General features: G+C 36.5%; 1 protein-coding gene across 24 annotated transcripts in view; it reads right to left on the bottom strand.

Moving 5' to 3' along the window:
* Window positions 1–17,233, bottom strand: part of dlg1a (discs large MAGUK scaffold protein 1a) — a 137,640-nt gene that overhangs the window by 21,758 nt on the left and 98,649 nt on the right. For 23 of the 24 annotated variants that reach the window (XM_039691429.2, XM_039691430.2, XM_039691431.2 and 20 more), the window contains 3 exons: window positions 14,115–14,271; window positions 13,734–13,836; window positions 1,167–1,281 (listed from right to left, as the gene is read on the bottom strand). In XM_039691429.2, coding sequence (XP_039547363.2) covers window positions 1,167–1,281; window positions 13,734–13,836; window positions 14,115–14,271 — 375 coding nt within the window. Of the gene's footprint in view, window positions 1–1,166; window positions 1,282–2,410; window positions 2,674–13,733; window positions 13,837–14,114; window positions 14,272–17,233 lie in introns of those variants that run through there. The other variant, XM_039691442.2, reaches the window with a different exon arrangement.

The raw sequence follows: 17,233 nt of genomic DNA, 5'->3' as shown, positions 1-17,233 counted from the left end.
AAAACATTTAATTCTTACTCATTTAACCTAATAGCCTACTCCTATAATGATGTTCAATAATGATGGGAAAAAAAAATGTTGTCACCATTTCCGAAACAAGCTTGCAATTAGGTAATATACACATCATGCTTATCCTTACTATATGTTTAATTAATTTATGGTGTAGGCTAATTCTGAACCTCTTGGCTTGCCATAATCCTAACCAAACCAAACGTATATTACACACGGTGCGTTTCCTATGCACGTAAAAACTAATTTTCGCGTACAAATTGCACGATAAACACACCGCATTTAGTGTGACCGGGTTGATATACTGTATCTATGGAAACCAAACATCACTGGTGAGACAAACGTGCAACGAACGGACGGTCAGATTACGTTTTGGCAGGGGAAAAACTGATCAGAAAATGTAACAGAAGTCGTAGAAATGTAGTGGAGTAGAAAGTATAATAATTGCTGCAAAATGTAACGAAGTAAAAGTAAAAAGTAGGCACTATTTATTCTACTTAAGTAAAGATACGTGAAAAATGTACTTAAGTAAAGTAACAAAGTATTTGTACTTTCGTTACATTCCACCACTGCTGATCCATCTATCTCTTTACGTCTAACTGACCAGCCTGCTAGGCTAGGAGCGATGAGAGCCTCTGAACACACAGCTGAAGTGATTGACAATGGCTCCAAAAATATGGCAAGCTCAGTCAATACAGAGGCGTTCATGTGTCTGGCTGAAAATATGCGATTTAATCTACTGTGTAAGCACTGGCCTGAATGTTCTGAGAGCAAAAAAACAAAACAAAAAAAACAGGCACACTTCAGACAATGACATGTTCACATAAGTGGCCGCCTATGACGCAATCAGTGGCAGACAGAACAATGTACATGAAAAAATAGGCTGGTCAAATATTAATGAAAGCCATAACAAGATACATTTTTATTTTAGCTTGTGTTGTGAAATATGTGAATTGTGAAAATATTATAATGCATTAACCCCATTGTGTATAAACATATACACAATGGGGTCCAAATGTCTAAGACCACAAGTGAAATAATAATAATAAAAAAAAACAGATCTACATACTATGTGAAGTTGTTTTTTTTCAACTCTTTAAGGATCTAAGCATGTTTTGAAGATCAAAAGTAAGTAGTGGTGATGAGAGGGAGCTCACCTGACATACAAGGTCCTCTTCTGACTAGTCCGCAAGGAGCCAGAGCCTGAACTAATACTGCTGTTCATCATCTGCTCCCGTAGATCATGGATTTTGGCTTCAAATCGACTGTACTCTGTTGGAAACACAGAGAAGTACATTACACATGGTATCCTGCTGAGAAGAGATAAGCAACAAGGAAAAACACCTGGGACACCAACAGCTTCAGGTTGGATCGCTAACATTGATGGAGATGGGGAAGAAAAGTCAGACAGAAAGATGTGTGTTGAGAGCAATAGGAGAAAGTATAAGATCTCTGTTTGAGCTTAGTCAAGAGTGAGCGTTATAAACGCATGAAAACCAAAGAGCAGACAGATGCATCAACATATGCAAGCAATAGTGGTAGAGAGGATGGATATAATCTGATATGTTCGAGAAATCTCATTTAATAAGATAGATCTCCTGAATTTATGATCCATTCTCAGGACTCATGCGTGAGGAGGGTTTGCTCACGCTAGACTGAAACGGTGAAAATGTTCATGAATTATTCAGTGCCAGTGGTTTAACTCGCCTAGCGCTCCTGCTCTTTCCCTATGCTTGACCTCAGCGGAAGTAAGAAATACATTCAAGCTATAGGAAATGAGCAATATGTTGATATTAGAAATTGCACGGACAAAAGTGTCCTGATAAAGAGCTCATGACAGGTTTCAATTAAAAAAAAAAAAATCCAGTCAATGAAATATGAGGCAACTCGAGAAAAAAAATATTATGCTTTTAACAAAGTGAAAACTCCTCTTAAAAAAATAAAAATAATATATATATATATATATATATATATATATGAAGAGTTCAGATGCAAAAGCCTCTAAGTGCCATTTGAAATTTTCTTCTAAAATGATAATTTTTATCAAGCTTTATATTAAAGTTCAGTAATTTCACTTAAATGGCAATGAAGATGACCTATTAATTGTCATTTAAGTGAAATTACTGAACTTAAATATATACAAGCTTGATAAAAATTATCATTTTAGAAGAAAATTTCAAATGGCATTTAGAGGCTTTTGCATCTGAACTCTTCATATATATATATATATATATATATATATATATATACACACACACACACACACATATATACATGTAAACACCCATTCAACATTCAAATGCACAAGAAAACACTTTAATTCTCCTTCCACTGAATAACTTAACACCATCTCGCTACAAATTAGTGTTCAGATAAGTTGAAAGTAAATCTGCATACTTACAGACTCTTTTCTCAGAGTCGTGCCGGAGTCTAGAGGGGGTGAAAGAGTTTGCCGAACGGTTTTCTTTGTGTCGGTCTCTACCCCTCCATGTGAGTTCAATTGTGTTGTGGTGCTGAAGGACAGCTCCAAAATCACACACAGCTGCTCTCCCAGTGTGTTTGAGCATGAACGAGCGTGCGTATGCGTGTGTGACTTGCCTTAGTTGGACGCTTCCACGCAAAGCCTCTCTGAGCACCTACAGCACAGCGACATCACAGATGCTAATGGACTAAACAGTGCTTGCATTGCTCACTCACCCCTCCCTCCCTCTCTTTCTCTCTCTCTCTCTCGCTCGCTCTTTCTGTTGAAGTCACAGCCAAAACCCATTATTTATTTCTTTTATTTCACCAAGCAAAGCAAAGAAAGAGAACAGAACAGAGAGTGAATTAACAACAGAAGAACTAGAAGAGCACTGGAGCTTGTGATGATATTTGTCACCAACGGAGGTTTGCTGGGTTACAGCAAATTTAGCCAGACTGCACAGTACACGTGGCTGAACATGTTGCTAATCCACAGAATTCAATTGGGAAAAGGATTTAGGCAGGTCAAAAAACACAAAAAAATACACATGGGCATTCCTGTTATGCAGTAACTTTTGCAAAATAAATACAGAAATAAAACGACGGTGTTGTATTTGAGTATTTCTAGGCATGATCTGGTGAAAAGTTAGGGTTCACCCCAAAATTAAAATTCTGTCCTCATGAACTCGCCATCACGTTGTTCCAAACCTGTATTACTTTCCTCTGTGGAGAATAAAATAAGATCTTTTGAAGAAACCAAACCATTTTGATTACCACTGACTTCCATTGTGTCAACAAAAAACACTGAGAAATTTCTAAAAAATATCTTCTTTCTTGTTTTGCAGAAGCAAGAATGTCATACAGTTTTGGAATGGCATGAGGGTGAGTAAAAGACTTTTCTTATTTAAAACTTATTTACACAACAGCAAGAAAATTAGCAAGGAGGATATAAAAAGCTATATAGTCAATGTTCACTGAGAATCACTGTTTACATTTGGTGTCAAATTGAAATTCTTTGTTTACTCTCTTTTAGGTGGAATGACAAGAAGAAAAAAACAGCTAATATCACAACATCACAATTCATTAAACACATTACTGATATTACTATTTGTTTATCATCAAAATTGATATCCCTTCCTGAAGGATGATGTCATTGAAGAACTGTTTTTTTTTTTTTTTTTTATAAGAATGCTACAAAATACTTACAGGATGTAAAGTGATATTGAGGACAGAGGAAAACATATTCACAAAAAAATATGTTTTCAGTGAAATATTTTGATTAGAGAGAGAAGAATTAACACAGAATATTTCATAATAAATTGTATTTCATTACTTGGGTACATGAAAAAAAGAAGTTTTTAATCCTTTTTAAAAATGAATCCTTACGTTCATGTAATTATGATAAAATAATAATAAAAAATAATCGTATTATCTAAACTCATAAAAATGTTGAGTTTTTCACAAACATGAATAATGTAAAAGTAAAATACAATAAATATCCTTTGGCTGATATGTATGTGCATGCTACTGTGTTGTTGGAGATGTTGTTGCCTTTTTAGAACTGTATCTGATGAGACAATAAGGACATTTCATAAATACTATACAACATTAAATTATCTTCAATAAATCATATCTCTGTCATGTATTCTCTCTGCAAGTACATCTTCCCTTGGTATACAAACATAGAACAATTAGATTTAATGGATGTGTGCAAGTCTCGGTTGATGAACAAAAGCTTATAATTAGAGAACTATTACAAAGTCCTTCATAATGAAGACTGGAGAACTTTCATGACTGCTCACAGAGTCCACGCAGATGAAACGACAGGAACAATGCTATTTCTCCCGGGATTACACTGGTTTTGAATGATTAGTTTAATGGGAGTAATGATGCATGTGCTGCCATAGAACACTGAAAGGCCTTCGTGTTATCAAGAATTCAGAACGTTATCGTCACCAATTCCGTGTCAAACAAAACAACTAAGGGGCTTTCAGAAAGCTTGAAAAGGAGGGAAGCAGAGAGAGGAAATAATATGTTTTGAGTCACGTTTCAAAAGGATGAAAGTTGGATGAATAATCATTAGATTTTATATTTAGAAATGGCATTACAGCACAATAGTCAAAGCTAAATTAACGCACAATTTGAGGTATAATTCATGTCCATTGGACAAATGGTACAGGACAAAGCTACAAAGTTTAATACTTCCAGAGAATGAGCAATTGTAATAGTGATGCCAATGTGCCAGTATTTTTTTTTTCATGTTAAGCCTAAAAATCAATAAATGGACAATATTGTGGTGTACAATAAACAAGTGAAACTTAATCCATTAAAATTCATTTTTCGGTTTAACGTTTAAACGGATATTCATTTGAAGAATTCCCAAAGATTACATTTAACAGTTATTCAATTATTAGTATTTATAAGATTAACTTTTAAGTGAGTGTTAGATAATGGCAAAGATAATGCTGTGAATGTAAAAAAAAGGGGAAAATGAACACATAGAAATAAATATCGAACATCCGCCAGTAACCAATAAGGTACAGATACAGTATTTTGCCTCCTTAATGAGTTTAGAAACTTCTGCAAACTGCTTTGGCCACAAATCACTTCAATATAACTTTGTAGACCAAACAAGAAAAAGAAAAACAGTCACCAAAGTCACAAAATTTCCACGTCATCAAATCAAAGTTAGACAGCTGTGATCTCATGAATATATGAATTTTAAAAAGATGCGAGAGAGGATTTCTTCGTTAATCTGACTGAGTGTATCGTTGTAGTCTGTGTGTGGCGCTAATGTATGTGGCTAAAGCACTCTCAGTTTATACATAACATTGACTAATACTTTAGTCATCTCCTTAAGGCATTAAAAGAAGCTTAACTCATTTTTGACATGATTACAGTAAAACCTCAGCGCTGCTACTATACATGCCATCTAAGTATTACAGTGTTGCCAGATCTTGCAAGAAAAGCAAGCAACCTGGTCTGACAAAACAAGCTCAAAATATGCTTAAATAAGCAACTGCAGGATTTTCCATTGTCTGGGGAAAACATATTTACAGTATTGCAGGATAAACTTGTGTAAAACATTGATTAAGCAATTCAATAAATGCATTTCAATAATTTCACAAAAACATTTTTGTTACATATAATCAGCTGTCTATATATAACCTATCTATACATCTATATACATAAAAAACTACACAATAATAAGAATTTTATTATTATTAAACATTTAATTAAATTTAATGTTTAATTAATTAGTCATTATGTTCTGACAGTAGAATATGAGACAGATAATCTGTGAAAAGAGTCTCCTCCCAGTGGTCCTATTGCCATTTGCAGAAATACACCACTCCCGGTCAGAAACAACCAATCAGAGCCAGGAGGAGTGTCTTAGCAGTGTCAATCACAATTGCACAGCGCACATAGCACCGTTCAAACTCAAAAACCTGCTTATAAAACAAAGACGAGTCAAAGGAAAAAGACCGATGACGACAAACAAGCGAAAAAGAAAGAATTAGACAGAGCCCATTGACTCAGTATCAAAACTCTAGCCGCGGATCATGTATATAACATTTTGCACTGTGCAAAGCAGCAATTGAAACCTGCTAATTAGCTTGTTATGTTGCTGAAATAATGTACCAGCAAACCTTGTCTAGCATTAGGCCTACATGTCGCTAGACTAATTACATACTGTTACGTTAGTTACCGTCATATTATCTTACTAGCTATGTATAACTTATAGAAAGGGTGCAATGTTATAAAGTTACATTACTGCAAAATACGTAATGATTTGAGGACAGAGTTTGTAGTCAAAGTATGGGCAGGCCGTAGTCAATGTAAAGCATATTGTTGATGTTTCGTCCCTACTAGTGAATGTGCCATAACTGTTCATCCGTCATCATCGGTGGCCCTTCTTACTAGGGGTGTAAATCGGACAGTTAATCATGATACGATACGATATGATACGATTTTTGCCGATACTTCAAAAAATTCTACGATATGATACGATTCGTTTCGATTCAGGTCTATATTTATTGCCTTCAAAACATCTTTATATGCATGTTACAGCGATCTCTGTTAGCTTTGTTGCTGAAATGTAGCCCTATGTGCCCACATCTTTGCAGTGTTGTAGTACTCGAGACTCGGACTCGGTCTCGAGACCATATTTTAATGGTCTTGGTCTTGTCATGGACTCGTGTCCATTTGGACTCGGAATTGACTCGTACTCGAACATTTTTTTTTTAGGACTCGGAATTATTCCCGAGTCCACTCGAGTTCAATTAAAAATATTTTTCATGATTATGAATGTATATTAATAAAATATTTCTTTAAATTGATTGACATGCCCAGTGATTGGTGATTTTCTAGTGCGCAACTGCGCATGACAAATTGTAATAAAATTACTTTTAACACCACCTACTATGTGGCCTTTTTACCCTAAACTGATCATATTTTTTAAACTCCAAGTAAATTCAGTAAAAAAAAAAAAAAAAAAAAAAAAAAAGGATTTCTCTAAGTAAATACAAGTAAATTAGGTAATCAACCCTCACTGGTCTCGGTCTCGACTCGGACTCGACTCTCTATGGACTCGGTCTTGACTCGGACTCGACTCTCTCTGGTCTCGGTGTCGACTCGGACTCGAGTAAGGTGGTCTCGACTACAACACTGCATCTTTGATATTACTTTAATATTACTTTAATTACTTTATAAGAAGAACGGTCAAATGTTAAGGTGATAACAATTATTTGAAGTCTCTGTAACCAAGATGGCTCTCGATTTCCTGTTGTCGCTCCCACGCTATAGGTGATAACTGTGACTCTGTCATACTATTTACATATTACTGAGATTGGAATGAATGGGCTATATGCACGCATAAATTCCGCAAGGATGCTCGTCCATTTCCAGTTGTGGAGATTTAAGCGGAGGAGAACCGAGGAAAACGGGATTATGGCAGAGTCTTCAAAATTTACTGTCCTCCCGTCTTTGAAACGAAACATACATACGTTTAGATGTGTCCGTTTTATCTGTTTTTGTGACTAATGTTTCTTTATTATAACCATAGAGTATAAAATTCAATATAAATTCTCGGTATTGCATTGGACTCTACGATCGGCAGAAGTTATCGAGCATCCTTAATCCTTCACCGGAAATACCGCCGTGCATAGAGCCCATTGTCTCTATGATAAATAAGCTTTAGTGAAGTAACATTGACATATTATATTTGAGTGGAAGTTGGATTGAAGCAGACTATAATTTCTTACGTTTCACAAGGATACTTGTCTATCAGAGAATATTGACAATTTTGTGAGAATTTGTCTGTAACTTAAATTGCAAAACATGACAGAGAACTCAATTTAATAGGCCAGTCTCACGCTGTCTGAGAGGCAGGTTTCTGGGCGCACGCCTTGGATGTTTGCACACAGAAAACTTCTTGAAAACAGAATGTGATTACTGTACCACCTTCCTGTAATAATCTAGGGAACCAATCATTATTCATAAATCATGTAACAGTTCATGTTCATGAGCGCAGTATCGGCCCGATACCGATACTGGTAGCATCCCTATGCAATTTATTTATTAAAAAAGTGCACATTTCCATATAAATGAGGCAGAGGGAGTGTCTTACAAAGGCAGAATCCTGGAAATAAACTAGCGATTATTAATAGCATACTGTACAAAGTGTGGCTAAAACTGACAGCTGTTATCGGTGGTTGGTCACATTTTGCTTTGCAATGGGTCTTAATAATAAGTCATGCCGACACTGAAGCATTACTCTATCGCACCTTCTTATACTGTATATACGATCGGAAAAAAATCATAGTCAAGCACTGTTTTCATTGAGTGCGTGGTCCAATTAAAAGTACAAAGCATTTGATTCAGTTGAGGTAAGTGAAATGTGCAGATTTCTCTTAAAGTCTGTAAATAACTGTAGGGCATGTCACTGAAGCACGACTTGTGCTTAGCACAGCTGTGTGTGTGTGTCAGACACTGATGTCTTTAAGCTCCAGCACAGATCCTCAGAGCCGTTAAATCCCTCTGATCAAAGCAGTCTAGCCCTGAAGGGTTTCATTTCCTATCCAAACACCACCATCCGAGTACGTTTAATGACATTTGTTTCCCATGTCACAAGATGGAGGCTCTGGAATGACTCATCTCAGTTAAAGCATTACACACCAACATCTGTTCTTTGGTTAGATATATAAAGCATCCTCTGGTTATCGCACTTAATGAAAAACAACATGCAGCACGGACAAATTCACTATGAGAAGCCCTGGAGAGTTTACAAGGTCCTCCCTCAGTAGCTCTTCAGCTGCCATTGGTCAAAGAGAGTGCTGCGTCTGTGCTTTCCGATGCTTTATTATGCATGCTGTCGCACACTGCATATGGAGAGCAGAGGGAGTTGGATCTAATCTCAGTTCATTCTCCCCACAGGGAGCTGTCCCTGAACCCTGGTCGCACCTGTGGCCGCCTCATTTTGGCATGACCGATCTCCAGCTTGCTGATTGAATACTGGGCAGAAGAGCATGTTGATGAGATGTCTTGCTTGGATAACAAACAGATTCACGTGGAGGTCGCTCATTTCTCTGTCACAGCTATTAACATGTAACGTTCAATGCAGTATCTGCACTGCAGTGCAGTGGCTGGTCACAAATGTCCCAAAAATGGGTTGCAAATTTGTTTCGTAAAATAAATGTGGATTGTTATTACAGTGTATCAACATTACACTTCATTATTCAAATCTTCCACATCTATATTTAAACTGAAAGTAGCACTGAGAACCAAAGCCTTGCAAACCGATACCCGTGTTGTAACACAATATGACAGTAGGTGTGCAGATTTTGTATAGACCATTTTGCAAGATGTAAACTGGTCCAGAAGCACTTCCTGTTTCATTTTTTTAACACTACATAAAAGCTGGGGTAAAATACAACCAACAGAACATATAAATATGAATCAAAAAGTTAAACAAACATATTTACGGTGTTTTCTTTACATGTGAAATAAAGAAAACAGTTACAAACTGAATCAGGAAGTGTTTCTGGACCAGTGTTGTTTACATCTTGCAAAATGGTCTATAAAAAGCAACAATGAAGGGGAGACTACCCTATAGAAAAGTCTCACAAAATCTGTGAAAATGGTAATATTTCAAATCAAAAACAAAAGTAACAGTGTAAGTATAAAGAATATACACATATTTGGTAAAAAAAAAAACATATAACATGTTGCTAACATGTTTTAATATGTGGTTAACATGTTTCTAGCAGTTTAGTATATTACTAGCATCTATCTAGCATGTTTTAGCACATATTTTAACATGTTACTGGCATCTTTATAACTTATTTAATGTGTTTCTAGCATGGTTTAACAATGATATCATCACATTGTAACATGTTGCTAACGTGTTATAGCACTTGATAATTATTTTAGCATGTTGCTAGCTTGTTTGTACCCAGTTTCAGCACACTGTCAAGCCAATGTAAACTGCAATGCAAAAAAAAGAAATATTAATTCAAATGTAAAGTGTGTTAAATGAATGTAAACCAATATTTGGGTGAGTCAAACAAAATCTGTAAAAAATGCCCTGGTTTTAAAATGCTGTTAACATGTTCCTAGCATTTTAATGTGTCACAAGAAGCATCTTTCTAGCATGTTTTAACTTCCTGTAACTATTGCAGATTGAAACGTTGTGCTAGCGAAAGCCAATCTGAAGGGCAGATATGCTCTGAGGTGGCCATGAACGGAGGAGCATGACGGGGACAGGAAGCCAGGCACAGGAGCCACGCTAAGACAACAGCTTTCACCAAACAGAGAAAATGCTACATAGACACACTAGGGGTGTGAAAGAAGCTCGGATCACACATACACGCACAGACCTGTTCAGAATCTTAATTTAGACCCTCTCAAACTATCTCCGGCCAAAGCACTGAGGGTCATCAACACCCCATTGGTATTTTAATAAACAATGCAGCCAGGCATGCCGAGCCGAAAGAAAGGACGGGCAGGCTGGAGTCTGAACCTCAGGATGAAGAAGCCAAGCTGCTCTGAGTCACGACCACAACACCATACAGCGAACTGGGCACATGATCACTTAGTGATCGTGTGCATGCTGAAAATTTAAAGTCAACATGAAATTACAGAAATTACTGAATTACAGAAATTAATACTTTTATTCTGAAGATTTCTGTTTTAAAAAAAAAATGAGTTTTGTTTTTCTTCCTCAAAGAAATGTTTCTTGATCACTAAATCGGCGTATTAGAATGATTTCTGAAGGATCATGTGACCCTGAAGTCACAAATTAAACTTTGCCATTAGTATCGAAAAAATAAAATGTAGAATGGATTAAAATGGAAAAAAATGGTACTTTAAATAGTTATAATATTTCACAATATTACTGTTTATACTGTATTTCGAGCAAAATAATACAGCCTCAGTGAGCATAAAAATAAAAACCTTATCAACCCTAGAGTTTTGACCTGTAGTGTATTTGGTACAGTACGGAGCCCCTAAACGGACATGGTGGTGGGAAGAAATATAAGATGGGAGGAAAAATAATACGTCAACGCTTTTGTGTTCTTTTGCAAAATGTTTGCATTCTGCTGAGAAACTTTGCATTCGCTTGCGAAAAAAAAAAATTGCGTTACCTTGCAAAAACGTTTGTGTTCCCTCAAGAAAATGTTGCGTTTACAAACATTACGCCTTCACAAACGTTTTGCGAGCCAAGTCAAAAAAAAAGAGTTTCTCGAAGGAGAAACTGAAAAGCTTGCTAGAGAACTCAAAAGCATTAACAAATAATTTTCCCTCACATCATATATTTTTTCTTTCACCGTGTCCCTTTAGGGGCAGTAGTGTATTTTTGGTGTTATTATTACAAATAAAATAAAGACAACTTTCACCATCTAATACATTTATGATGGATAAAATCAAGTCCTGTAATTTTTTCTTGTTCAATAATCCGTTTCACTTTGAAACATTTCAATTAAAGTAAATGAGTAAAATAAAAGTAATGGGTTGCGAATGGCATTTCATGTTCATTTCACTATAAATACACACTACAGTTGGGTTTAAAGAACAACAATTAAATTGAGAATTCAGTGGACACCAGTGTTCACAACTAACTTCATAGGAGCAGACTTCGACAGGTTATCAAGAACATCCTCCGCACAACACAAATGAGAAGTTTTCTATCAAATTCACAGCGCCACTGCCACTTGTGTGACTTTCTTCCCATTATCACAGTCCACCATGCATGAAATAGTTTTCTTCTGTGCCCAGTTGTGAACAAATAAGCATAGTATAGTATTCAGGCCATGCTGCATCCAATCAAGGTTTTCAGCTAAACGCTCAGCAATTTAGAGTTTTGATTTTAAAATTTGTATGCAAATAGGAGGGGAGATTTGGGTAAACACCAATCTGAGGCCAAGGTTTAGGCTTGAATCAAGGGCACATTTAGTGGTAGTGTAATGTAACACAACAGATGCTTATTATTAGTTGAAATAAACAAAAGGATTGAAGTTGTCATATTAATAATGGCCAGGTTGTCCAGTTCTGAATGAAATGAACCCACATGGAAAGCATAAGAACGCTACAGTAAGCATTGAAATATTAGGGCCTGGACAATATAGACCATTTTGCAAGATGTAAACAACACTGGTCCAGAAGCACTTCCTGTTTCAGTTTTTTTAACACTACATAAAAGCTGGGATAACAGTTACAAACTGAAACAGGAAGTGCTTCTGGACCAGTGTTGTTTACATCTAGCAAAATGGTCTATATCAATGCATTGCGATCCATTGATCGATTCCAATTTTATCCGAGAGTATCGCAAAACGATTCTGAGCTTAGTTTTCTAACAGCAGATGGCACGCTTGTTTTTAACCGCACACTCAAATGCTCACGAAGAAGAGCGATCGTGTGTTGGGGTCCAAGGGGGTAATCCATCTGCCGGAAACTGAAGCCTCGCAGGAGCTGCCATTGTAGCAGAACTTCACCTGCTGTTAGCATTCCATTGACTTCCATTCATTTTGGCGTCACTTTGACAGCGAATAACTTTACATCTGAGGCTAACTATTGCGTCATAACCACGCAACTTTCTGTCGCAGAATGGAGACATTACCGTATAAACAGGAGGAGAAGCTCACAGGCAATCTTTTACTGTCTATGAGGCAATCGGGGGGACATGGAGGCATAAAGTCAAGGGAGAAGCCCATAGATAGAGAGTCCATAAAAGCAACGGGACAAAATATTTCAACAACATTTTTGAGCAATTAGATTTGTCTTGGCACAGCTACTACAAGATTTACAACTGTCAGACTGTCGTCAAGCTCAGTTTGAGCCTGCACATACGCTCAGACATCAGGCAGGAAGTGCAATAATCGGGCTTCAGTCTTCTCCGTTGAAATCAATGGGGTCGCTGTGTCCATTTCTTTAACGGTCTACGGTTTGGCTGAGTCTGAGAATGTACTTGCATCTCAGAATGCTTTTATTACTCAAGATTCGAACTTAATGCATGATTATTACAGGGGTTGGACAAAAAAACTGAAACACCTGGTTTTACTACACAATAATTTGTTAGAATGGTGAGGGCCTCATTTTGCATCCAAATACAGCACCAATTGACAGATAGAAGTCCTTCACAGTGACCAGAGGGATTATGAGCCGTTCCTCTTCCAGAACAGTGTCCAGGTCACTATATGATGCTGGTGGACTCGCTCCTCCAAAACACCTCAATAATATTCAGATCTGGTGACTGTCAGACCATGGGAGATGTTCAACGTCACTTTCATCTTCATCAAACCCTTCTGTCACAAGTCTTGCTGTGTGTGTTGGTGCATGATCATGCTGATACACGGTTTGAGCATCAGGTGCTCATGATCCTCCAGAAGGGTTTGGTAGTCCTCGGCAGTGTCGTGTCCATCAAATACAATGAGGATTGTCATGATATTGGAGCTCAAACCATCACTGATCCACCCGTGCTTGGCCGCCAGGCATATAGATGTGAAACCTCCAACATTGGCCAGTGTTTCAGTTTCATTGTCCAACCCCTGTATTTAGAAGGTTCAAGTGGTGTGTATAGGAAGCCAGCAGATTATGGCTGCTTCTAGAGCACGCAGTGCCGTCTGCTGTTAAAAACTAAGCTCAGAACCGATCAAAATTATTTCTCGATTCATGATGCTTCGATTTATTGTCCCAGCCCTATGAAATATGCTGGTCTGTCTGAAACTATGTCGTCTGAAATATTGGGAGAGGAAGTGCCGACCTACCTTCAGGTCTGTACTGAGCTACGATGGTGACAGTCTGTCCAGCATTCTTCAGTGCTGCAGCCGCCTGTTCATGCGTTGCACTGCGGAGGTCCACCCCATTTACCTGCAACAGGTAATAAAAATAACCTCTGATGCCAAACACAGCCAGTGGGGTCCAATAAATGCCAATTTAGAATTTAAAATCTACTGTAAACCTGGAAAACTACAGTATTGCTCTAAAGTTTATGGAGCTTGAGTGCTGTTGGGATTTAAAAAAAGGGATATACCAAAGACATTCTGCAATTCACTTTTTCAAATCAATGTTTCGCTGAAATGGTAAATAAATAAAAATAAAATGATAATAATGAACAACAATTGCTGATAATGTGATGTTGTTCTTACAGAAATGATACGGTCTCCTTTCCTCAATTCTCCACACAGGTCTGCAGGCCCTCCTGCTAATATGAAGGAGATGAAGATCCCCTCTCCATCTTCTCCTCCTACAATGTTGAAGCCCAATCCTGTGGTCCCCCTATGCAGGACTATTTTCCTGGGCTCCCTAAAAAAACAAAAAACAGGATTTATTAGTTGATCTGAGTGACAGGTTCAGGAAAGCATGCTTAAATAAATATGACAATGCTTACAAAACTGACACACATACACATTCGCAAATGAGAGAAAATAATCTATTAAAAAAATTCTGTAATTGAAATAAATCCGAAATAAAATAAACAATTATTTATATACATGTTTAAATGTATTTAACAGCAACATCTTACATTAATTATTTGCCATCCCAGAAAAAAAAAAAAAAAGAAAATTAAATTTGACCAGATACCCCTCTAGTGTACAAAATATGAACTACACAAGAGATATGAATGCTCTTACAATTTGCAAAGGTGCCAGGCTTGTGCACAATTCAGAACTGAATTGAGAATGACTAAATTCCAATTCAATTCTAGAATTTGAACTGATGTCAAAAACAGGATCTAGAATTTGAATTCAATTCGAATTTGAATTTAAGGAAGCAGAATTACAATTCAATAAAAATTGTAAGAAATTAATATAGATATTTTAAGTGAAGTGTTTAACAATCTAGCTTAACAATATATGTCAAATATGATTGCATTACTTATTATATAAATTGTATTAGTTTGAACTACCAGCAATGTTTTCCCCCCAATGAATGTTAAAACCTCTAGTCACAGAACAAATAAGTTTGATTCATTGTAATTGTAACGCCACTTCCCAGAATTAAAAGGAAATTGCTTTACATTGATAAAGTAATCCAGATAAATTAATCTTAACCACATGTTTAATGGGTCACTTATAACAGTGAGCAATTACATTTCTAAAGTAACCTTCTTAGCCCTGAATGTAGGGGAGTGCGGTCAAAAGTGCGGTCAAATTTTACAATGCACCCCACCGATGAGACATGTTGTCACATTTAACATTTCTTTCAGGGTAAATCAAGAAAAAATTATACATTGTATTATTAAAACAAAACCACATAATTGTACTAAACATATGGGAAATCAATGTGGGAAAAAAATAAACACTCAATAAATACATTTGCACAAACTGAGAAAGTCAAAAAGCGTTACGTTGTGCCCCGCTCTCCCCTATGTGAGATTCAACACATTCTTTCTGTTGTGTGACTGTGTGGAATTTCTTTGAATTGCCATGAATTTAATTCCACTTCCTGTCATTCCAATTCAAATTCAACTTCCTCGGGGGCAGAGTCAATTCAATTCAATTCAAATTCAAATTCATGAATTGAATGGAGGCCAATTCTGAAATTCCGAATTTTGCACAAGCCTGAAAGGTGCATCGCATTTTTAACTTTATCTGCAGTTCAAATTGCATGTAAATGTGAATGTGTGCAATTATTTATATTTAAAACTATAATTACACCATTTGTATGACGATTTCCTGAAAAGTGTAAACACTGCGGTGCTTTCAAAATATTTGATCATCCAGAACAGCCAAACAGGGAGCCTGACATAAGTGTTCAGCAGTATTTTTGGTGCCAGTCCTGAAGAAATGACTCAAATATTAGTTTGCCAAGGACAGCATATTTGTGAAGCATGCATCTAGTAGTCTGTAGATGGCAGCACAGCCTCAAATCAGTACTGGCTCGGTAGCATTCGCACATTTTCAAAACAAACCCTCACTCAACATGGCTACAGACGTGTCTTTTAACCCTTAAAACTCTAAGAACAACGGTTCAGTAGAGCAACTGAGTGACATTGACAAATCTCAGTTATAAAACAGTGTATTTTTATACCCATCCTGTAGAATTAGGTCTTAATTCAAAGCTTATCAGATTTGCCAAAGATGACTTCACAGATTGGTTGGTCATATCATGACGCCAGCTTATGACGTAAAAGGCTGTTTGTTTTTAACATCAATATGACGTATTTGGCGAATTCTTCCAATGGGAAATAAATCCCCATGATTAAAAGGGGATTAAAAATGGTGAAGCACACCAGTCAGTATGTGTGTGTGTTCTTGATAAGTATCTACTGTTCTCTACTGGATAAAATATATGGTGGTCTGGCCAAGATCATCTGCACACACGCTCTCTCTCTCGTAATACCACTCGCGAGTCACTACTGACAACAACTCTTATGAAATGAGCAAACACATCAGGTGAATGAGAAAGAACAGGACACAGCAAAGAGGCTTTATCCTAAATTAAGTGATATCTTCAACAGCTCTCAAGAGGACATTTAAAACTGAGTGAGCTGCGATATGTCCCCATACATGTGTCCTTGTGAATGCCCTACATCAGTGCTTCTCAACAGGACTTAAAACGGTTGAAGATAAGAGAAACTGAATTAAAATAAGTTAAAAACAATTATAAAATTAAAATATATTTCTTATTTTACTTCACCTTAACGACTGTTTTTTTTTTCTTTTCTATAGACCATTTCACAAGATGTAAACAACACTGGTCCAGAAGCACTCCCTGTTTCAGTTTTTTAACACTACATAAAAGCTGGGATAAAATACAAGCAACAAAACATTTAAAACTGAATCAAAAAGTTAAACCAACATCTTTAAGATGTTTTCTTTACATGTGAAATAAAGAAAACAGTTACAAACTGAAACAGGAAGTGCTTCTGGACCAGTGTTGTTTACATCTTGTGAAATGGTCTATACTTTGAACACTGTCTGGAAATATTTTGGTAATCTACATTTAAAAAAATGTGATTTCTAGACCTGCAAAATGAATAAAATTGTATTACTCTACGACTATTTTTATAATGGACATACATATTATGGGTATTATATAGTCTGTTTTATAGAATATAAAGCCATGAACCATTATGCAGAGATAAATATGTACTAAAAATGCCATTAACCTTGGCGGCTTATCTTGTGTGTAGAGAAAAGCTATTCTCATACAGTATTTATCTACACCAGAATTATGGAACGGTCTTTACACCAAGCTATATGTAATGAAACTTATATATCATTATCTTCCAAATTTCAGGAGGGTGAGACAGAGAAAAGAA

Source organism: Pimephales promelas, chromosome 8, assembly GCF_988280905.1.
Source record: "Pimephales promelas chromosome 8, fPimPro1.hap1.1, whole genome shotgun sequence".
Taxonomy (NCBI): Eukaryota; Metazoa; Chordata; class Actinopteri; order Cypriniformes; family Leuciscidae; genus Pimephales; species Pimephales promelas.
The sequence above is the reverse complement of the archived record's forward strand: the minus strand, read 5'-3'. Positions and strand labels throughout refer to the sequence as shown.